The sequence below is a fragment of the Diadema setosum genome, chromosome 7 (assembly GCF_964275005.1).
Source record: "Diadema setosum chromosome 7, eeDiaSeto1, whole genome shotgun sequence".
NCBI classification, from domain to species: Eukaryota; Metazoa; Echinodermata; class Echinoidea; order Diadematoida; family Diadematidae; genus Diadema; species Diadema setosum.
This window is the reverse complement of record NC_092691.1, coordinates 29,788,911-29,812,095: the sequence shown is the minus strand read 5'-3', so window position 1 is coordinate 29,812,095 and position 23,185 is coordinate 29,788,911. Positions and strand designations below refer to the sequence as shown.

At 37.5% G+C, this 23,185-nt stretch overlaps 3 protein-coding genes across 5 annotated transcripts; 2 read left to right on the top strand and 1 right to left on the bottom strand.

Moving 5' to 3' along the window:
• Positions 1 to 159: 159 nt before the first annotated feature.
• Positions 160 to 5,564, top strand: LOC140231171 (uncharacterized). The gene is made up of 2 exons (XM_072311319.1): positions 160 to 175; positions 3,440 to 5,564. Exons 1-2 carry the CDS (start codon positions 160 to 162, stop codon positions 5,542 to 5,544), a joined length of 2,121 nt encoding a protein of 706 aa, XP_072167420.1. The 3' UTR covers positions 5,545 to 5,564.
• Positions 5,565 to 9,664: 4,100 nt separating this feature from the next.
• LOC140230572 (probable peptidyl-tRNA hydrolase 2) lies at positions 9,665 to 16,529 on the bottom strand. The gene is made up of 6 exons (XM_072310714.1): positions 16,430 to 16,529; positions 15,247 to 15,385; positions 14,660 to 14,761; positions 13,829 to 13,992; positions 13,566 to 13,680; positions 9,665 to 12,247 (listed from the first exon to the last, which is right to left on the bottom strand). Exons 2-6 carry the CDS (start codon positions 15,364 to 15,366, stop codon positions 12,161 to 12,163), a joined length of 588 nt encoding a protein of 195 aa, XP_072166815.1. The 5' UTR covers positions 15,367 to 15,385; positions 16,430 to 16,529; the 3' UTR covers positions 9,665 to 12,160.
• A 235-nt stretch (positions 16,530 to 16,764) lies between these two features.
• LOC140231038 (uncharacterized) lies at positions 16,765 to 19,794 on the top strand. 3 transcript variants are annotated; one of them, XM_072311190.1, is made up of 3 exons: positions 16,765 to 16,837; positions 18,315 to 18,488; positions 19,602 to 19,794. In XM_072311190.1, the coding sequence occupies exons 2-3, from the start codon at positions 18,363 to 18,365 to the stop codon at positions 19,791 to 19,793; spliced, it is 318 nt and encodes a 105-aa protein (XP_072167291.1). In that variant the 5' UTR covers positions 16,765 to 16,837; positions 18,315 to 18,362; the 3' UTR covers position 19,794. The 3 variants fall into 3 exon arrangements, with proteins under 3 accessions (XP_072167291.1, XP_072167292.1, XP_072167294.1); XM_072311191.1 differs by having other exon boundaries at positions 16,766 to 16,837; positions 18,318 to 18,488; XM_072311193.1 differs by having other exon boundaries at positions 16,818 to 16,837; positions 18,342 to 18,488.
• The last annotated feature ends 3,391 nt before the right edge of the window (positions 19,795 to 23,185 follow it).

Below are 23,185 nucleotides of genomic sequence, written 5' to 3'. Positions count from 1 at the left end.
TGACACACAGACAAGTGTTCAAAGTCCACCAGAGTCACACGCGTTGACCTCCGCACTGACGGCGCATCGGCTTGCTAGTTTTGCATTAAAGAGAGGATAGCCTTCTCTCATAAGCCCTAAAACTGTCAATCAATATCTATTAGAACTGTTTGGTGGGACATGGACATGGAGCTCCGTACGTGGAGCTAAAAGGGCAGTACAGCCCACGCATCAAGCAGTGGGATATAATAAACTATAATATGATATGATATGATATGATATATTTGATTGATATGATATGATGTGATGTGATGTGATGTGATTATATGATATGATAGGTATATATGATACGATATGATATGATATGATATGATATATGATATGATACGATATGATATATGATATGATATGATATGATGTGATGTGATGTGATGTGATGTGATATGATATGATATGATATTATGATATCGATATTGATATTTGATAAATATAATATGAATTTATTTCCACTTGTGGGTTGGAAGCCTTTCAGGCCGTGACGTATGCTAGTAAGTTGTAATAATGGCGGTGATAATGGACGGTGGTTTATTCAGTTCGCAGACTGCTCAAGGCGGCATTTCCAAAATAATTACATAAGTTACACATTGCAACTGATTGACAAATTGCCCTACATCGACGTAAATGAGCACTGAATTGATCAGTGTTTTAGTAGGAGCCATGATAAAAAATCATGGGCGTACAGTTGGTGTACTCGAGCAGGATTCGAGCCTACGACCTCCTGATCTCCGGACAGGCGTCTGATCTCCACCAGACCACCGAGCTTTCGCCCGACAAGTGCTGCAATTTGTCAATCAGTTGCGACGGAAGAATTTCATGAATTTGATTTAGTTACTCATGTTTACAAGTGCATGTGTTATTGCAGCTGTGTGTTTCACGTTGGGGGGGGGGGGGGGGCTGTGGATTGACCCAAGATGTTGGGGAGAAATAATTGTCAGCCGCGGTGTATCCTGGGCAAAATTCCTCTGCAAAGTAGGGTCCATCCTATCTGGAAATTACTAATTGAACATAGACCTTTACTTTCCTTCAGACTCGATGTAGAGTATACTATTTATTGCAACCAAAAACTCACTTTAAGACATGCATATTTTGTTAGTATGTTTCTATTCAGAAAGACTGGGCAGCTTTCCTTTAAATGACCTTGATGGAGTACCAACTGCGCAGAACCACAATCGAGCAGATCATGCCAGGGAGATGTCTCTTTCTACCTACCTGAGGGGACCGCCCCTCTGTTCTTCAATAAATTTGAGGGTATGACACAATGTGCCTGATTGGTGTGTGAAGTGGCCTCCACCCTCGCGGGGGGGGGGGGGGAATGGCATCCAAAAACACTTGTACATGCATACAGTATGCGTGGCTATCATACGCTGGAAATAGGGCTAAAATTGTTCTTCCTATGTTGATTTTGTTGTGTAGATGGCAAAATGGCGTCCGAAGATGCACGCATACATCGCCACCGTGGCCATCAAACTCTGGAAATAGGGAAAGACCTGCAGTGTTTGATAGGGCTTGCACGCCTACAAAGAGTAATTTCAATTCATGAAATTCTTCCGTCGAGATGTTTTCATTGCAACTGATTGACAAATTGCCCTACATCGATGTAAATAAGTTGCAAAGAGTAAGTTGTCAATCAGTTGCAAAGAGTATGTTGGGCTTCTGCAGTTTCGCTATCGTACTGTTTTATCGTTCTGTTAAATCGCTCACTACGGTAGCACACACACACACACACACACACACGCACACACACACACACATACACACACCACACAATGGTGAGTTGAATTCCAAAGCTTGAACTCACTGACATTGACCAAATTTTCCGGCTTTTTTTTTTTTTTTTTTTTTTTTTTTTTTTTTTTTTTTTACGAAAAAGTAATTTGAGATCAGGTGTACAGTGTTTATAAGATGCTATACGTAATCATATACAGGGCTCGCCACGAACTTTCTTTTTTCTCTGGTGTCTCTTTCGGGCCACTAAAATTTTCAAATCTGAAGTTTTGATGGCCTGAAAAAACAAACAAACAAACAAACAATCCGTTTTGAATCTTAAATGGGGGATCGGGTCACCAAAGGATATGGAAATTTGGTGGCCCGACACTTGCACTGATAAAGTTGAGCCCTGATAATAGTATATATATAATATATATATATATATATATATATATATATATATATATATATATGTGTGTGTGTGTGTGTGTGTGTGTGTGTGTGTGTATTATAATGATGTTCCAGTTCCAGTTCAGAAAAGATGACGAAGTAGGGTGGGAATGCATTTCAGTCCATCAGTACTATTTAAAATTCAAACTAAAATTTCGACGCAAACACACACGTCTCCTTCAGGGTCGACGTGAGGAAGACGTGTGTATGCGTCGAAAATTTGGTTTGAATAAATAGCACTGTTCTGGACAGAAATGCATTACCACCCTACTTCGTCATCTTGTCTGCTACCGGTGGTTCACGCTGGTAGCGGACAAGACGCCATATATATTATAATATATGTATGTATGAATATAAATAAATAAACATTATACTTATATATGTAAAGTATAATATATATGTATGTATAAATATAAAATATATATACATGTATTATAATACTCTAAAAATGAAATGGTAAATCAACAATTAAAATGTCTCACTCCAACCTATTGTTGAAAGTTGAATTTAACACTCAAAATGTTGATTTACCATTTAATTTTTTAAAGTTGTATATATATATATATATATATATATATATATATATATATATATACAGGTACAACTCTATGTTTATTACATCTAATATAAGATGTATAGTGTATACTTATATGATTATAACCAGTGTGCTTATAGTGTATATATTTGATTGGGAATTTCAGTGCGCTTTTCGAGCATCATAAATGACACTGTATATAGTGCATGGTACCCCACCTATAAATCGCCCATCCCCCCACCCCCCTCTAGATCCGCCCCTGCACACGTTTTACAACACCTCCCTGATTAAATGGTATGGATGACCTGAACTGGTGATGTGTCGATCAAAGCGGGGTCCACGCTGCAGCTACTATAGTCACTCGTATTTCATCTTTTGCATTAATTCCTCTGAAGGTCAACATAACCACACTCACTGTCCATTAACACGGCAATAACAATCTACCCATGATCAGTATTCTTCAAAAAGGACTAACACACTTTCAATCAATTTAAGCATGGTGTAAGATACACCATAGCCTCGCCTAAGCAACTAGGCTAGAAACTAAGACTATCTACACTGGGGATTCCCCAGTGCAGTTTTTCACCGTGTAACACTCATTGAGAGGCAGTCGACTATTTCAACATTGTTGACACGCGTTATGATAACGCTAATAAAAGCTACAACAGGAAGCAAGCATACTATATTCCATGTTATAATTCGCTGTAGGACAGTTTGCAACGCAGAGAGGTTGTAGAGACAATATTCAACGGCCTATAACACCTGACGGAGCCAAATTGGAAAGCACAAACATGCTGAAATCAAGTGACTTTCTATCGACTTTTGCGCTCCCTGAGAATGGCGAGGCAAAATGTGACGTCTCCAACAACCAAGCCAGAGGCTCTGGGGTAGTCGAAGGTTGCGAGAAGAGACACGGGTCCTGCGGATCGTGTTCTACAGTGTATAGCTTCAATGAGGATGACATGAACGTTGACTATCCTTTCTGTGTTGTTGAGAGAAAGAATCGCAAATTGTGCTCAAAAGCAGCCAACAACTCCGGGGAAGCTGCTAACAACTCCGAGGAAGCTGTTCATACCTCCGGGGAAGCTGCTATAAACACTTCCGAGGAAGCTTATCCCTACACCTCTGGTGAAGCAGCCAACACCTCAGAAGAAGCGTACATGAACACTTCAGAAGAAGTTGCTAACGTATCCGAGGAAGCTGCTAACACCTCAGAAGAAGCTGCCAACACCTCCGACGAAGCTGCTAACACCTCCGGGGAAGCTGCTAACAAATCCGAGGAAGCTGCTAACAACTCCGAGGAAGCTGTTCATACCTCCGGGGAAGCTGCTATAAACACTTCCGAGGAAGCTTATCCCTACACCTCTGGTGAAGCAGCCAACACCTCAGAAGAAGCGTACATGAACACTTCAGAAGAAGTTGCTAACGTATCCGAGGAAGCTGCTAACACCTCAGAAGAAGCTGCCAACACCTCCGACGAAGCTGCTAACACCTCCGAGGAAGCTGCTAACAACTCCGTGGAAGCTGTTCATACCTCCGGGGAAGCTGCTATAAACACATCCGAGGAAGCTTATCCCTACACCTCTGGTGAGGCAGCCAACATCTCAGAAGAAGCGTACATGAACACTTCAGAAGAAGTTGCTAACGTATCCGATGAAGCTGCTAACACCTCAAAAGAAGCTGCCAACACCTCCGACGAAGCTGCTAACACCTCCGGGGAAGCTGCTAACACATCCGAGGAAGCTGCTAACAACTCCGTGGAAGCTGTTCATACCTCCGGGGAAGCTGCTATAAACACTTCCGAGGAAGCTGCTAACATCTCCGAGGAAGCTAATAACACCTCTGCAGTCTCTGGGGAAGCAGCTAACAACTCAGAAGAAGCGTACATTAACACCTCAGAAGAAGCTGCCAACACCTCCGAGGAAGCTGCTAACACCTCCGAGGAAGCTGCTAACACCTCCGAGGAAGCTGCTAACAACTCCGTGGAAGCTGTTCATACCTCCGAGGAAGCTGCTATAAACACTTCCGAGGAAGCTGCTAACACCTACGAGGAAGCTAATAACACCTCTGGGGAAGGTGATAACACCTCCGAAGAAGCTGTTAACATCTCGGAAGTTGCTAACACCTCCGAGGACGCTGCTATATACACCTCCGCAAAAGCTGTTAATACCTCCGAGGAAGCTGTTAACACCTCCCAGGTAGCTGCTAACACCGCCAACGAAGCTGTTAACACCTCCGAGGAAGCAGCTAGCACTTCAGAAGAAGCCGCTAACACCTCATCTGAGGAAGCTGTTATAAACATCTCCGAAGAAGCTGTCAACATCTCAGAGGAAGCTGCTTACACTTCCGAAGCAGCTGTCAACACCTCCGAGGAAGATGCTATTAACACCTCCCAGGAAGCTGCTAACACGGCCAAAGAAGCTGTTAACACCTCGGAGGAAACTGTGGTACGAGAGCCAGAGCCAGAGGAAGGCACGGAAGGAACGGAAGGCAGCGATGCCCCCCAGCCTTGCGATACCATGCACATCAAGTCTGCAAAGGGAGCAGTCAAGATAAGTCTCGGAACAAGTTTAAGGGACAGCAAAAGCAGCCCGTCGCCCGAATCGAGTGTCCTGACAATGCCTGGTCGACAGCCAGCGGTGTCATATTCATCGATTTCGTCGCGTGGTCGGCTGAAGTTGACGGTCGCGGGAGTGGAGACCGAGTACGTGCGGGCCAAGGAATTCGGCGAGTGTGACGAGTGCAAATCCGCCCTCTGCCTCGACTGCGTGTGGGAGCTGCCCCCTGATATCACGCTGCCTGTCAACGGATGAATACTTCGTCAAGTGTTGAAAGTGAGACCACTGTGTGAACTGAATCTGCCACATACAGTGTTTTTGAGACTGGATTTGATTCTCGATAGAGAGAATATACCCTGTGGTGTATTGAGGGATGTGACCGTCTGTTGCCACTATTTTCCATGAAATTAACGTGAAATACCAGCAATGGGTTTAATAATTATGTACAATATGAAAAATTTGGTAATCTTTGCAAGCTGTTAAGGACAAAGCATGAGTAGCATATAGGAATTATGCGGAATATATATACCGGGTGTCCCCAAAAAAGCGGAACGGTGGATTTTCAGTACCCTTGCGTTCTAAAAGTGATATATTTTTTGACATCATTAAAAAGAGCATCTTCCGCAGAAGACAATGATACCAAAATCATTAAATTTGGTTCCGTAGTTTTTATTCTACGATACTTTTCTAATGATGTCAAAAAATAGATCACTTAATAGAACGCAAGGTACTGAAAATCCACCGTTCCGCTTTTTTTGGGACACCCGGTATAGGCCATACCTGGTACATTAATGTATAGGCCTATGATCGATGCTTATTGTGTTGAGGTCAATTTGGCAGGTCTCAATTTTGTGAAAATAATTTTATACAGTGCAATCCCGTTCTAAGAAAAATGATTACGTATATTACAAAATTTCGGATACAACGAAGTAAAATTAAGGGCCCAAAATGGTTATCTAGATATCTTAATTTGTTCAAACATTATGCGATTATGATATGTATACATGGTGTAAAGTAAGAAAACTGCCAATCCAGTCAGACGACTTTGTTACTACAGGAGTCGCCTGTAGACCTAATTATCAATGCCAAAACTTCTGTTACCCGCCCATCAAGCGTAGTTGGCATGCTCCAGCTGCAGGAACTGCAGGATATGTGGCACTCATCTATAGAGAATATATGAAGAGTTTGTTTGCAAAAACCGATAAGTCCATTTTTAAAGATTTTGAGTTACGGTCTCTGTCATAAAGTACAAAATAATACCTTTTAAATGATATATTGGTCACTACATATAAAGGTATATTTTTGAAGTTATGGTCAAAAGAAGCACAATTTTTTTTATTATTCTCTATATTTTTCTTGACCTTTAATTGCAAATATCTCTATTTGGCAAATATGCACTTATCGGTTTTTGCAAACAAACTCTTCATATTATATTGAGCCTACAGTCAGTGTTGTACATTATACTGGTGAGCAACGTCACCAACTGAAAGTACATTGTATTGCAAAATACTTGCATCTTGTCAGTCTCATGCATATACCACCTCTCATCCACTTAGGTGGCTGTGGTGTGTGCGCAAGACCTAACAAAATTAGTTGACAATCCTTCAGATCAGTGAAATGACAGTTTTTGAAATTTGTTACGAGCTTGACACAAGCCAAATATCAAGGGGAAAAGAGTATGTGTGTACATAAGATTCCAACAACGGAAAACTGACACTTTCAGCTCGACAAAACAGTGCCTGAAATTTTAAACTGAAATATTCAAATACAGTGGTGCATAGAAAAGTGTACTTTAAGGCATGCATATATACTATTTCTTACTGCATGATAAGGGGTTTTAATGCATGCTTGTACCCTTTGTTGTGGCATTCTATTTTTTTTAATGTACATACTGTATAAGGCAAAATCTAGAAGTTTGTTTTGTTTTGTTAATCATCAAATCATTGCAATCATATGTACCCAGGTATACAGTACACCAAACAATAATTTGCAGTCAAATTCATTGATGCTCTGTGCATAAAGATCTTTAAAAAGTACATAGATGTTACAAAAATTTCATTATCCTGTTTTAGTGTGTGATGGGTCAAAGTGTATATTTTTGCATGAGTCAGTTTATAATATTTTTGTTTTCAAACAATGTTGTTGAGGAAGAAAAAAAAAACTGCTTTTTTACTTTATTACACTAATTAAGTGTCAGTAGTGAATGTGTTTGCTGAAAGGCCACAGGTAATTGTAACATTGCTTTAAACATTTTTTGTATGTGTATATATGTATTTTATTCAAAGTAATATTACCATGGTTACAGTGCATATAATCATACATGTATATAAATATAAATATGATTGTCCATAGGGTAAATCTGTACGTCTGAAAATGAGGGGAATTCGCTCCAAAGGGGAAATTTTTTATTCCCCTTGAGGTTTTGACAATGTTTTTCAATGCCTTATCAGTGATCTGGGGCTCCAAGGACTACTCCACAGTAGGACACAGATGAAGTAGTGTGTGAAGATTGAAGACTGTACCATCAATACAATTTAGGGGAGATTGTCAGCGATGCAAAAAACAAAACAAAAACATAATGGGTGTAATATCGGATGTGCATAGAAAACTGGTCATTGGGGGGAATGTAGTGTTTTTCTTTAAAAAAAAGTAGCATTTTCTCATTAACATACACAATTTAGTGGTATAAGATGCCTTTTTTGCTCTTCTCAATTCAGTGCTTCATTGAGCCCATATTAGCGCATAATTTTTCAAAAGAGGGCAATATTTGCATTGTTTCTGAATATTGTTATGCTTTTTATAAAAATTCCCCCAAACTATCATTTATTCCGCATTTCCCTTTATGGCTGGAAATAGCATCATTCATGTCTAAATATAATCATAATCGTATGTTTAAATGACCACTCCACTGAAACAGGTATTTTGCACATACATGTACTGTTTTAATGCTGCATTTTAAAATGCTTAATACGTGTATGTGCGTACATATCAGTCAATGTAGACATTGTGTACCGTATATATTATGTCATAATTTCACAGAAATGAATACACCGGCCATAGATGAAATATTTCAAGCTTTTTACACTCCTGATTACTGTTATGAATTGGGACGCCATTTGCTATCTCTGTATACATGTACAGTATTTACCAACATACACTTACACATGTATACGTGTGTTTATTTTATTCAATTTTTACTACGGTAGCAGAGTATAACCCATTTGGTTAGATCACCCCTGCAAAGAAACAGGTATTTTGCACACTGTTCTAATGCTGCATTTTAAATTGCTTCATATACATACCAGTAGATGTAGACATTGTGTAAACATGTATATCATGGCATAATTCCACTGAAAATTCTACATGCAATAAATAAAACATTTCTAGCTTTTTACACTTGGTATCACTGTTATCATGAATAGAGCATCAATTAGATACCTCTGTATATTTACCAACACATGTACACACATGTATGTGTATGTTTGTGTGTGTGTATTTCATTTGATTGGTTACAATGGTAGCAGGGTATATGTATCCCCATCTGGTTAAGTTACCCTAGAATGAAACAGGTATTTTGCACACTGTTTTAATGTTGCATTTTAAATTACTTAAAACACACACGGAAATCATTTCACTTGCTCTCTCAAGCTTTTTTATATTCATGAGATGGACTCCGCTGTGCTATTCATTTTGAGGCACATTTTGAACAGCTATCGGTAATGTAACGCAACGCCTTACAGAGTCCTCCAGATAGCCACTGTGGCCTGAAGATTGCCCCGTCAGTCTCGGGTGTTCTGTCACTGTACTGAAATAAATTTCTCTGATATTTTCCTCAACAAAAAATTCACATCGCTGCCCATCTTACTAAGGACACTTGGAGTGTTCAAACATCATCAAATAATATTATGCAAAATGTCCATGCCAACAAAATTGAACACTATACGACATCTTTAGTGTGTGGGTACGCAGGTGACGATATGTCCACAAGTGGTACTGAAATTATGAAAAGCTGGTTATTGTGTATTTCAATAAGTAAGTCAAATGATTGGAATAGGATACATACTCTAGTTTTTGCTACAACTGTTGGGAGCCATTTGAGTCCTGAATTTTAGTCATTACCTGTGTCACCATGGCACTCTAACACTATTCAATAAGATCTGTTGTTTCTTCATTGACAATTTCTAGTCCAATCATAATCCATTTTGAGATGGAATTGTTCTTACAATAAAGCTTGTTTCCCATAGATACTAAGTATAATGGGAACTTAAATGTAATGAGCTACTCAATGTAACAAACTACATGTATTTCCAATGGTCGCAATATGCAACCAAGTCTTCGGTTTTTGTTTTGTTTTGGGTTTTTTTTTTTTTTTTTTTTTTTGCTCCTTTGCTATTGGTTTTCAAAACGAATATGCTGATATCATGGAAAACTCTCAGTTTCAAGGATCCACAGTGAGGAAACACTGTAGATTTCAAGAAAAAAAAAAATGAACATAAAGCTGTATCAGGAAAACCTAAAGATTCATTGTTGTTGCTGTTCAGCTGGGACTCTGATACACTTGAACACAGCTTTAATGGGACAATAATATTACTGAAACAATTCCAAGATGCATTAAATTTACCTCTCTCCAAAAGAGTCAATACTTTCACCAGCTATACTTGAACAAAAAAGTCAATTTGCATAAAGTCATCTTGTTAGTGCCATTCAAGTGTGAACAAGTTATGGTGGGTTGTGTGAGCCTGTGTACTGACTGTGTACTGACTGTGTACTGTGTACTGTGTACTGTGATATTCAGATTATCAATTTCAGTCACTTCATCAGTGACAATCACTGCGTCAGTACAAAGGTCTTGCGCCCGAGTCACCCTGATTAGGCAGTAGCAACTGTACTAGCATTTGCATATGTGTAGTGGAAAAGCCTTCATTATATCCATGAAGTATGCCAATCAACAATGATGATACAATTTGTATGTACGGTAATATGAATATGCACTTTTGAACTATATTTGCAACTCTTAGAAATCAACATGAATATAAATCATCATCCTTTTTTTTTTTAAAGTTTATCTAGTTTCTCTTTGATACAAACAGAAACTAATTTCAACAAAGCATTTGAAGTGTTGCATTTGGTTTTGAACATCATCATAATGTCATGTTCCAAACCAAATGTGCCAAGATTTTTGGTCATACTACACCCTCTTGAGTCTGGTGACTTCAGGTTGAACAAAAAACCCAAAGCCAAACCAACAAACTTTGAATGACTGGGACAGTTTGCCAATGTGTCTTCCAGTTTCTTTAAAGCTAGAAACTGTTATTTTCACATACAGTGTATCATTAAAAAAAAAAGGGGGGCATGTACTCCTAGTGCCTTAAAACAACAGATCTTGTGGCAAGTAATATATATCACCTCCCGATTCGTGATCATGATGTAAACATTCACTGACCACAGGAAGATGACACTAACAGTCAGAGAAATGTAAAACACTTCAATTCACACTGTCACTTCTCATTATTAACCTGAGACATTAGCATTGATATGCCCTTAACCTTCAGATGAAACTTTACATATTGTAAGAGAACCCCCATTTGTAAAAAGAAAATTTTGACTCACAAGAGAGAGTGATAGTACATTCAATCAGTGTTGATGTAAATGAAGTGGACAAATAACAGGTTGTGAGTTTGTCAACCTCACTATATCCTCCCATTTCACATTTCATGGGCCATTCAACATGTAGTTGTTTCAATATCTCATGAGCAGTTTTCTTCAGTTGCTCACGGCACAAATGATTAAGGATGACCAATGAAAACCAAAGGCATGACTTGCTCATTTTAATATGATGAAGGGCTACTGACTTCTTCAGCATACCATTGGCATTTAAAGATAAAATTGGTGCTGTCATCTGTTGTCCCAAACACCTGTAAAGGAGCTTAAAAACTGAGTTATTCGTCGAACAGACACTTCAAAACACTATGTAACTATGTGTATTAACATGAAAGCGCAATTCCAACACCGATAATTGCTTACACAGGGAAACATAACATAGTTATTGCACTACAATGTACCACATGGGAGATATCTCCAAAATGCATAACACTGAAAAAATCCTTACTCCTAATACCTGAAATCATGTAGCCTAAGAACCCATCAGGCTACTTGTCCTTTTAACAGGACAAACACTACTTAAAGTCAAGGAGCCTTATATGATTCTGGCATTACATGAGAGACTGTCAAAAAAAAGGACAACTTTTGTTTTAAACGTAACGAGCCAGAATTCAAATTTGTGTCTGGCCTTAAAGGCTGTTCACATTTTCCTCCTAAAACTTAAAGCATTTAACTGAGTTTTCTGTTTTGTAATCCTTGCTCATTTTTTTTTTCTCTAAACATAAAAAAAAAAACAATGGGCAGTTCACAGTGATTATTTACTTGTGCCATTACGAAATCTGCAACAACTTTGAAAAAAATCAAGCTTTCCTTGAAAGAGACTAACAAGGTGCAATGATGATACTTAGTGATTCCAGCACCTTTTCCACAGAGATAGACACAAAAACTTGACTGGCAAAGAAGCTCTAAACTGTCATTTGATTACTATACTGCACTTAGCTCCATCGTGAAAGACCGCAGAAAACATCCAAGCAGCGAAAGTCAGAATGACACACGCAGATATACACTGCTTTCGATCGCAAGCATGGACAGCTCCAATCTCACGCTTGCAAATGACACTGTGTGACAATGTCACGAACACTGAGAGCATAGTGTGCCACTAACACTTGCGCTATTGTCGTCAGGCGGTGATTGTTGCACATGGAACAGTGGCTCTTCTGTTGGGGGGGCAGAATGTCTGCTGGTCGACAAATTCTTGCTCCTCTCTTTGTCAAAGAAGCTTTAACTGACCTGTCACCTGATCAACTTTACTGGCAAGTCCGAATATGGCCAAGACTGTACATGAACCAGCTGGAATCTACAAAGATGGAAGCAAGCGATAGTGTTCTGTTACATGTATAATGAAATGTATTATAGAATCATGGATTAATAATGAAGCATAACACAGGAAAACATTCGTCACTCTTAAAATTTGATAACAGGAACATAACCATTGAAAAAATCTTGTGATGAATGATATACAGTTAACTCCATGTATGTCGATGGCGCATGTGTCTGATAATTAGACAAGTTGATGAAAATGAAAGTCCTAAATTGCATTCATAGCCTTACATGTGTTATTCTTCTGTAAATCCAAAAGTCAAACGTTGCCTAATTTGATGTGTTTTCCTCAGTTCCATTAACATTGACTTGCTTCCTTCAAATCCCCCCAAAAGAGATTGGTACGGTCACATCCGCACAAATTCAATAAAAATTTGCCACTTTGCCCTATAACACAATTTTCTTTTTTGCCCTATGTGTCTAAGTGATCAAAGTCATTCACAATCCTCAAGTACCGGTACACAAACACACTATCTCAATCACATCTAAAATATATCTTTAAATGTATAACTTGATGCCTTGGATAGGTTTTGAAGAGAACATTATTAATAGCTTTCTTTGGATATAAGAGAGAAGGTACATTAAGTACAGCAACCATTCTTTTGACACACAAATTTAGGCAACCTCCTCTTTAAAGACTCTCTCATTTCTGTGAAAGCTTGACTGAAAATAGAACTTGGAGATAGAACAGATGTGGAATTGTCACCTGAAATCTTAAGTGGCTACCTAAACTTGGAACATTTTCATTAGAAAAATGCATATAAATAACAAAGTGTCCTAGATGGGCCTTCATCAGTCTCTACATTCCACCATTACCTGAATATTGAGGACATGTGTCCACCAGATGGATGGTTGGATTGTGATCATGTTAAAGGCACCCATTGAAAAAAAAAAAAAAGGTATCTTCACGTATTTGTGTATAATTTGTTTTGTAAACGGGAATTATAAGTCTTCGGACTTTTCACCCGTCTGTCTATTTTTTGGATGGCAATAAACCTGATCAATCAATCAATCAATCAATCAATTTTTATTTGTGACAACCCTCCCCCACTCCTCTGAACATCTTCAAGCACTTGCAGAAAATATCTTCAATGGAAAAATTAAGCAAGCCTCCTATCTCACACCTGAAATGTGCAGGAAATGGGACCTAAACTTTGAAGAGGATTATCCTGTAAATGCTTTACACCACTCAGATGTTTGCAACAGAGTGACAATATAGTATTTCCAAGATTAAATGGAACAACAACAATAGCAACAAACTACAAAGTGGGAGATAAGATTTTGTCCAAACATACTTGAGTGTGACCAGCATCTTGAACGAGGTAGCTTGGAAGACCCAGGGAAACTGCTTGTGCCTGAAGCTCTTCCAGTCTCTCTTTTGATCCACCATTCAGCACAATCTTTCCTTCTCTACACAGTAATCACAGAACATAATAAAAACAACAGTAACAATATCAAACAATACAATTACGGAATCAATGAAGAGATTGATTTCAATGGCAATCAAATCAAATTGAAGACAGTTTGTAAGAATAGGAAGTCAGTCGTACGATCTCACCCAAATGCTTCCCATTGCACAAGGAGATCCCCGTACTGTTCTTGCTCCCGCACCAGGATGCGGTGGAGGCCAAGACAGGCGTGGCCCACCTGTGCCGCCACTTTGCCGACTCCCATCTTCAGTGCAGAATTGACGGCGAAAACCATCTTGACATTATCAAATTCCTTCAACAAAACAGAGGGTGAAAAAGCAGCATGGTTATTTGATCTTGAACTCCCTTAGTCCAGTCAGCAACAGGTTCAATGCAATGTCTGGAGAATTTTAAGATTGTGGTGCTGATGGAGTTAATGATAAGGCTGGGATTTGTGGCTTGACTAACTGGACAGTGATTTGAAGATTGTAAGAGCTATATGAGATTCTTACCAGTACCAGATATTCCATGTCATAGCAAACTGAGATTAGTTGTTGATTTAGACCATAAGATGTCAAATATTGTTTAAAATGGCATTCTGAATTTAAAAAATATGCTCAAAATAATGCATTTTTGGGGGCAAATAAATGAAGGCATATATTCTGTTATGAACAGAAGAATGCTTTTGTAAATTCATATTGTCATATTAATGGTATTTCATAAAAACATTTTTGAACTGCTCTGAAATGTTTGATAACATAATATCTAGCATAATGATAAACATCACACTGAATGTTTTCCACTTACAATGTAATAGTGGCAGTGAAACTTACAATGTACAATCTTAGTCTGCCAGACTGCTGACTTACTCATTGTTGTAACCATGAAATGACTTTCAGAACTCAATACAATGAAAAAAAAAAGGATGAAAAATGATTGCACCATTGGAGGTGATATTACTATAGATATGAATATCTCACCTGTGCATTTTCTGTTAAAATGCTTCCTTTCGACATATCAGCATTTTCAAATACCCACGAAACAGCTGCTTCTGCTGAAATATTCCCTGTTGTTTGAACAGCCTGAAAACAGATAGAGAAAAGACTAATGCATTTTTCTTAGTTACAAACTAAGCAAGCTCCAGAAATTGAAAGAAGCTAGTTAATCATTTTTTTAAAGTAAATGGGCTTATTTTTGTTTTCTCATTTCATATAAATGAATATATATACCCGGTATATATATATATATATATATATATATATATATATATATATATACATATATATTTAAAATCCACTTCTCTGAATTAAAGGCACACAACAAACTTCATACTACTTTGAAAAAGCTTTCTAACAATGTTCAGGAAAATGGTCAAGAAGTATCAATTATATTGGCACAATTGGTGCACTGCTGTGGTAAATTTATGTTTCTAGACTACCTTCAATATGTTTCACTATACAAGAACATTTGAATGATCAGTGAGCATAAAATCCATTCTTTCTTTGAGTAAAATTCATGGTGAAAACAACAATAGAAAACAAAGACCAGCTCCAGGTATTACAATTACCTTTTCTGCAAGTTTCCTGTCTATACCCATCATCATGAGCATTTCCACAAATGCCTCACATGGAGCATTTCCTTCTTCGGCAAGGATTCCACCAGGATTGTCATCAGGAAGGGCTGCCATGTTTTTGTTTCAATCACTCCTGCAAGTTCCAGGGAAGATAAATCAATACAAAGACTATGACATGTGCCTAATCATATGGCATAAATAGAGTCTTTATACTGATCCTTGTTTTAATTTCCTAATCCTCACCCGAAAACAGCACACAGTATGGTACCGAGTAGGGTCCCGAGTTATCAATGCAATATTGTTATCTCAGCAATATCTGGATTTCACTTGCAGGAGGACTTCCTTATAACCCCCCCCCCCCCCCCATACCCCACCACTTGCCAAATGTGTGCATCTGCGCATAAGCTAGCAAGGGTTGGGTAGTGTAGAGTGGTATGGAAAAATTAGTGGGGGACATTTATAACTAAGGAAGTCTTTCCTCACTTGCAAGGGTTTGAAGGACAGACAGGAATATGGGCTACCAAGACCGGGGCATCTAGTTAATCAGTAACTACAACCAGCCCGAACATGAAGACAGTGGAATGCCCTGTGATCCGTGAGTTAGTTATAGAATCAGACTCTCAGACTGAGTCGCATGTGACTCCAAGTCCAATCCAAACCTATGTCGCTGGTCGACTTTAGGAATGCCAGTATAAGGAATAACAATGCAATCAACACAAGGGTTCAGACTGTACGATGGGGCTTGTTTTTTCACAAAGTCAAAGACCTTTAAAGTTAGGGCTTTATAAATAAACTTAAATTATATGATACAATTGATGTAATACTAATATTCATTAAATCTGTAGTCTCGGTAGACTGTGCTTTCAAGCGTAAGTGTTTTTATGAAATAGAATAATCTATGACCAGGATTGATCTTATGCTCGATTCGCTGAGTTATGTTCCACAAATCAAGCGTAAAATCAATCGTAACTCTTTAATGAAACAGGCCCCGGCCCTGGTATTCTCCAATTGCAAATGCAAAGCAAGGACTCGACTCTACAACTTGAAACTCACAGCACACAAAATTAAATGCATGGGACTATCTTATCTACAGAATAAAACGCGATTCTTGATTGCGATCATGCCTCACGACAGACTACTCTACCGCGTCTAGATATGGGCGTTGTTGTTGTCTTACGGGATGTTGGCCGTCCTCCTTGGGTGATCGTGCAATCAAAGATCCTATCCTACCGGGGTGGTGCTATTGCGTGAGATGTTGTCCTCAAATTTGGGGGCCGCCAGCATGAGCAGCAGAGACAGAAGAAAAATAAAAATTACCTGTGAGAAACTCGTGAGCAAGCGCCCTCACTTGGTGGTGCATCCCCGGATAGCTGAGACCCTTGCCTAGCAACGTGCACCTGCCGTGCTTGACAACCGGACTCATTCGACCGAAGACCAGTGGCAGTGCGCGTTTGGAAATTTGTACCATGTCAACACCATCATTTGGATGCAGTTGATACAATCGTCCCTTACTGTATACGTCGCCTACAGCCACAGGGTATCAGCAGGATATCAATCACTGCCGAGTTGATCACAAGTGTTTTAGGTAATGTATAGCAAGCTAAATTATTTTTTAATTCCACATGATATTGTGATGATATGCTTGTTGTAATAAACACCCTGCCTCTGGCGTTCAAAATATGAGGGAAACCACAAAAATGCGTGCTCGCAGACGTGATTCGGATCGTGCAACCCAAATCGGGAAGATGTGTTTACGTAAATTTTATTTCTCCGTTGTTTAAATGTGATATAGCCCGAGCAAAATTATGCTCCAGCATTAATGGTAGTGGTCCAAACGTGTCTAACATTCCCAAGACATTGTCCTGTGGAGGATTTTATTAAGTATTCTATTAATTTTCTTGTGGCTGCCATGTAATTACTCACACTGATGATTTTCATGTTATGTGGTACAGTGTTACTTACAGGTTTGTTCATTCTGAAGGACATGTAAATTTAAATGTTTGTTTATATTGGAGCTGCGGTGTGCTGTTTTTTGTTGCTTTTTTTGCATTATTTTCAGATGTGGTGAATGACTTGAATTGAATACAGAATCTTTATTACATTTCATTCATTAGTTCCTGCTAATATATTGATTGAGTTTTCATGTTTTATGTATTGCTGCTTCTTGCTGAGATAACCATTGTGATATCTACTAACAGTCTCACCATATTGTATATGTTTTCCTTGATTTGTGCCAAGCTCAGAATCATGTTTGTTTCATGTTTCACCAGATCATAGAAAAAAAAAACACAATTTCTATAAATCCATACAAAGAGAATCATACAAGTAAAGTAAGTGAATTTTGAGCAGGTTGGTGCTTTGATGTGTCAAGCTCGAATGGCTTTCAACAACATGCCTTTTTTAACTTTAGGATTTGATATGTACCTACTGTATATCACACTAATTTTACATATTTGCTTACCTATGTACAATCTTTCTTATCAGATTTATCATCAGATGTTTTTAATTGGTGTGCATATGTTGCTATTTACAAGGCCGAATCAGTTCAGTTCAGTTTATTTTGTGGTCTTGTGAGGAAAGGAATGATGCGCAAACAACTGGCCTCCTTCCATGAGTTAAGTGTAACTATATTAATATATATAACATACTTTATTTCTTCACAAATCAAAGCATGTAATAAACAATCCTAGGTTACAAGGAAAGAAATACAGTGTACCCGGTCCATTACAACACAGTTGACAAGGACACAAATATATACATTTACAAACAAACATAATGCATTTGATCAGCTGTTTCAGGACAAACACAAAAAATAACATTATTTCAACATACATTTACTCTCACAAAGAAAAAAAATAACTCTAATCACTCATTCAATTGTACAAAACTACCAAAATACACTACCAATAAATTTCATTAAATTCACCCAACATAATCTTATTTCACATCCAACATTATAGAAAAAAGAAGAGAAATTTTCTGACTGGAAGAAAAAAATACAAGAAACATATAAATCCTACACATATTCAACAATATGTATTTCTGCCTCCATATTACCACAGTAGGTGATCCCTACTCTCTGTGCACAGAAGCGTATCAGTATAAGCATCATGGCTGTTCCCCATCGCACATCCAAGCGCCCCTGGGGCACCATCACCAAGCCTGATGACATGCACCTCGGCCACCAGAAAGTCAGCATGTATGAGGTTGACCAGCTGGTAGAAAGACTCTATGAGGTAAGACTTGTCATTATTCTGCTGTACTAACATTGATCTGTCTCCTTTAATGTTTGATAGTCATTCATCTAAATAATCTACAGTATGGTAATATTCAGTCAATATTGTGCAAAGTTGTAATATACCGTGCAAAAGTTTACATAAACTATAATGAGAAGAGTGAAGGAGGTGGACTTATTATTTTGATGAAATGGGAATATCATGAACACACCTCATTTCCACCATGAAATGAAATAGATGCCTGCCAAGGAGAGTGAACCCATTATCTACTCTAGGTATACATATCAACAGCTTCTATATATACCCACTCCCTCCACTTCAAACATGCAGCATTATCGTTCTTATGAAATGTGCTGGAAACAAAATTTGAAAAAAAAAAATACAGCCTCAGTTGTCTTAATTTTTAGCACCATAGTCATCTTCTGCAGGTCAATTTTTTTTCTTTTTGAAAAACAAAATAATTTTTAGATCAGAAGAATTTTTGTTTCTCTTTAGTTGAGCAAGGAATAATATTGATTACCTGGGTACTTTCTTGAGGAGCTTATATTTAATATTGGGTGAGGAAGCAAAACATCCAGGCATTCATTACTTCTCGTGCCTTCACATACATTCTCATGCCTTCTCATGATATGAAGGTTATTTTGCTTCAGTGTGTTACTTCAGCGTTGTAATGCACATCATCGCTAAATATATATAGTGCACATTAACATCCTAGGAGTTAAAGCCCAAGGAAGATACACATACACCACTACCTGAGCAATGGTAAGACTCTGCCCAGTGTTGGCACAGTACCTAATGTATATTTCCTGAAGCAAACCTGACCATACACACATAAACATGCACAGGCAAACACACAAACAGCAGCCCTTAGAGAGCTTGGTGGTTAATGCTGCAACTGATGAAGGTATAATTATACTGTATCTTCTCAAACACACTTTGCTGACATGCGATGAACAGGAGATTTTGTCACAGCAACATTACATGAATTCCATATTTAGTGCCTGTCTACTTCTTAAGCTGGTATTACATTACATTTCGTTTATCTGTTGCTCTCAGAATATCAGAATACTGAATACTGATTAAAATGTCAAACTTTTATTTCTACAACCCAAGATACGGAAGGAAATTCCACTCACGTCGAATCGGCAAAACCCCAAAATGACTCCAGAAGCAGTAGATGACATGCTGGACAGGTTGACAAGGAACTCGGGTGAGAAAGCGCCAGATGCTAAACGAGTTGCAGAGGGGAAACTGAAAGATATTGGCATTCTGAACTCCTTTGCATGGAAAGGCTACAATTATTGAGAAAGAGAAGTGGAAAGAATGAAGAAGAAGAGCAATAAGGTATCAATGAGATTCTTCTTTTACTACTACAGCAATATTTATTTCTACTTGGGGAAGATATCAACACTACCACTACAAACGATGTATTTTCATCAAGGAATATGTATGCCAGTTCTACTTGCTCTGTTTCATGTTGAATCTAGATATGCATTCAGACATGATATTTATGAACCAGCCACTCACTTAAAAAGAAAAGTGGCCCTGCAATTTTTACCATTGCTTAAACTGTTGAATTTGTTTTCAAGTCAGTAAAGACTGACTATTCTAAGTAAACATACTGGTTGTTGGATAAGAAAATTGAATATTGTTGCCATGTTTTGATCATATTACCTCTTGATTGCATGAGCTCAAATATTGAAACAATTAAAGCTTTCAGTTTGTACTTTACTCAAAAGATGTTTTCTGAGAAACTAGCTGCAACTGATACGCATCTTTAGAAATCACCTAGTAATATGACATGGGATTCCTCCCTTAGGCAAATGAAGATCATGCAAAAAGTGAGGTAATTTAAGCTTTATGGGGAAAAAAGGAATTTGAGCTGTAAAAGACATGTCACATACTTTTGTTTGTGAACAACGCAGAGAGTACACATTTTGAATTTTGACACCTTTTATTAATACCAGGTACGCGAAGAAATGTGTATGTTTTCATCCTATGCAGTAAAACAAGTGCCAGAATGAACATCAAAATTCAGTATTTACCTGCAGTTTACAGATACAAGTGTTGTACTTGTATGAATGGCTGTTAAAATCTGTGATGTTTGTCATTACTTTATAACCAAGCCACCATTACCTGGCTGCATAATACATCCTTCTTGATGATATCAGCAAGCTGTAGATAGGCCTACAGATTAGCAGCACCATAATCTATATGCAAGTGAACTGCCTGTTGGCCAGCATTACCATTGTAAAGGTCCAAACTTCACCCAAAATAATTGTAGGTGTCCAGAATTGCTTCTGAATATGAATAGGTGATGTAACCAGTGGTTTTTTTTTTTATATGATTGCTTTACTATTATAGTAAATGGGCAAGTGTAATAATCATTAATCTTATATATACAGTTTGTATCATTGGCATTATCTATGACAGGTTTCTTTTTTACCTGATCTCTCACATTTGCAGTATTTGGTTTCGGTGCACAGAGAGGCTTTGGATTTTTTTTTTACATGTAATGTACAGAAGTTACTTTATCATATAAAATATACATCCAGATGTATGTGCTTACTAAGGTGCAAGGCATTATGCTTTCATGGGAATTTTACTCTGTGTGAGTACTTCTGAACAAAATTTCAGCAAACTTCATCAAGTATTAGCATATGCCAGGTTGAAATAACAAAGTTCACTACTCAGTATTCAATTTTTTATCATATCATTACAGTAGGCTAGTAACACCTTTTATTGCTTTTGTTTTTGTTTTACCTCCAAGAACTTTAATTTTGTATTAATATGTTTATCATGTATTTTTTGGTGTGGGAAATGTTTTTTTTTTTTTCACATGAACCTTTTCTTTTTCAAACTGGTGATGGGTTCTTTGTGACTGTGTGAAAACTATAGGCTATTATGTTATCATTTGGTATGTAGACAATCACTGTTTTTATTTGCTTGTGTTTTTTAATTTTTACATGATTGCTAGAACATGTGTCTGTTATATGTGTACACACGTGCTTTATTACATCTCATATCTCATATTTTACCCCTTGAAGATCCTCTAAATTTCACAATATACACTGATATGATATGTGAAGGATGATCTATTGTAACAAGGAGGTGCCCTCCCTGATTGTAATAACATGATCAATATGTAAGGCCACAAATTCATTAAAAAAAAGATTATATACAATATAATCAGTGTAAGAATGATGCAAGCCAATCTTTTCTTTCAGTCTGCTATTCCATAATGTCAGTAAAAATACATTAGTGGGACTTCGATAGTGTTGATGGTCATTCTGATTTTCAGAGAGCCCCACAAAGCCTCATTGTGGTGCTGTGTAGTTCCAGTGTTACCTTGGTGCATTTAATTTCTTGTATATTGTGCCTGCCACGTTTATGTGCAATATGTTGAGGTGTAATGCTTTCCGATGAAGTTTCACTCTATGTATGAAATGAATTCCAGCTACAAGAGGGTATGTAGTTATTGTGAAGATGTTTGTGCACAGTCATTTGTCACACTAGCTTCATGCAGTGTTGATGCCGTGCTGGTAATGGATTCATGAAGTGTTGTGCAACAGTGAATGCTGCAAGTTGTCAAAATAAACTTCCCAGAGATTAGCAGGTGTTTAATGTTCTGTATGCTGCTTACCACCAAAGAATCTGATAGCATCTGAACAAATTTCAAAGCTTGCTGGAAATCTGTCTCTTACATGTAGGCTTCTGTTTGTGTGATTTGATTTGCAAGACAGCCAGGTCTTGTTCTTGTTTTCAAATGTTGTGCTGTATTTAATTTCAGTTTGCCCTGCAGATTGAAAGTTTATCATATATATATATATATATATATATATATATATATATATATATATATATATATATATTTATATTATATATGCTGTTTTGTGGTTCACTTCATAAATATTATAATGTTTTGAACACAAAGTACCAGCAATACCCTAACTGGTTAAATTTAGATGTATCAAGGGGTTCATGATATTTTCCAGCATGACTGACTCTTCCATGACTTTGTGTGTGCGGAATCTTTTCCTAATTCATTTTCTTCATTTCATCCCAGCTTATCTGAGCTTGTTGTTTTTTAATTGGTTGTCATTATTTCAAAGAGTAAGATTCATTGCAAATGATTTGAACGTGTTAAAATTAACAATATCTTGTGTATTGCTCGTGCCACATTCTTACTCATGCTGATTGTTTTTTTTATTTTGAAATAAAATAATAAAGAAAAGAAAGCTCAAATGTTATTGAATGTAATTCTTGAAAATGTGTGGTGTCGCATGCATGTATCAAGATTTTTTTTTTTGTGTGTGTACAGGTATGTATGTCAAGTTGAGTAAATATAAAAGAAAAATGAAATGGATCTTCTATGTGAAGATACAATACAATATATATATAATATATATATATATATATATATATATATATATATATATATATATATATATATATATATAATCATAGTCTTGACGAAGGAAGAAGGGCTGCTAGCAGACTTTGCCATTGTTCACTTACCACCTTTTATTGCTGCCAAGTTTTTGACCCTTTACAGGTCTTCTTACACGTCTTGTTCAGGGCTTGTTTAAGGTTTTGGGAAGTGTACCTGTGTGGTTTCTGGTGTATGTGGAGTATTTATATATGTATATATATATATATATATATATATATATATATATATATATATATATATATAT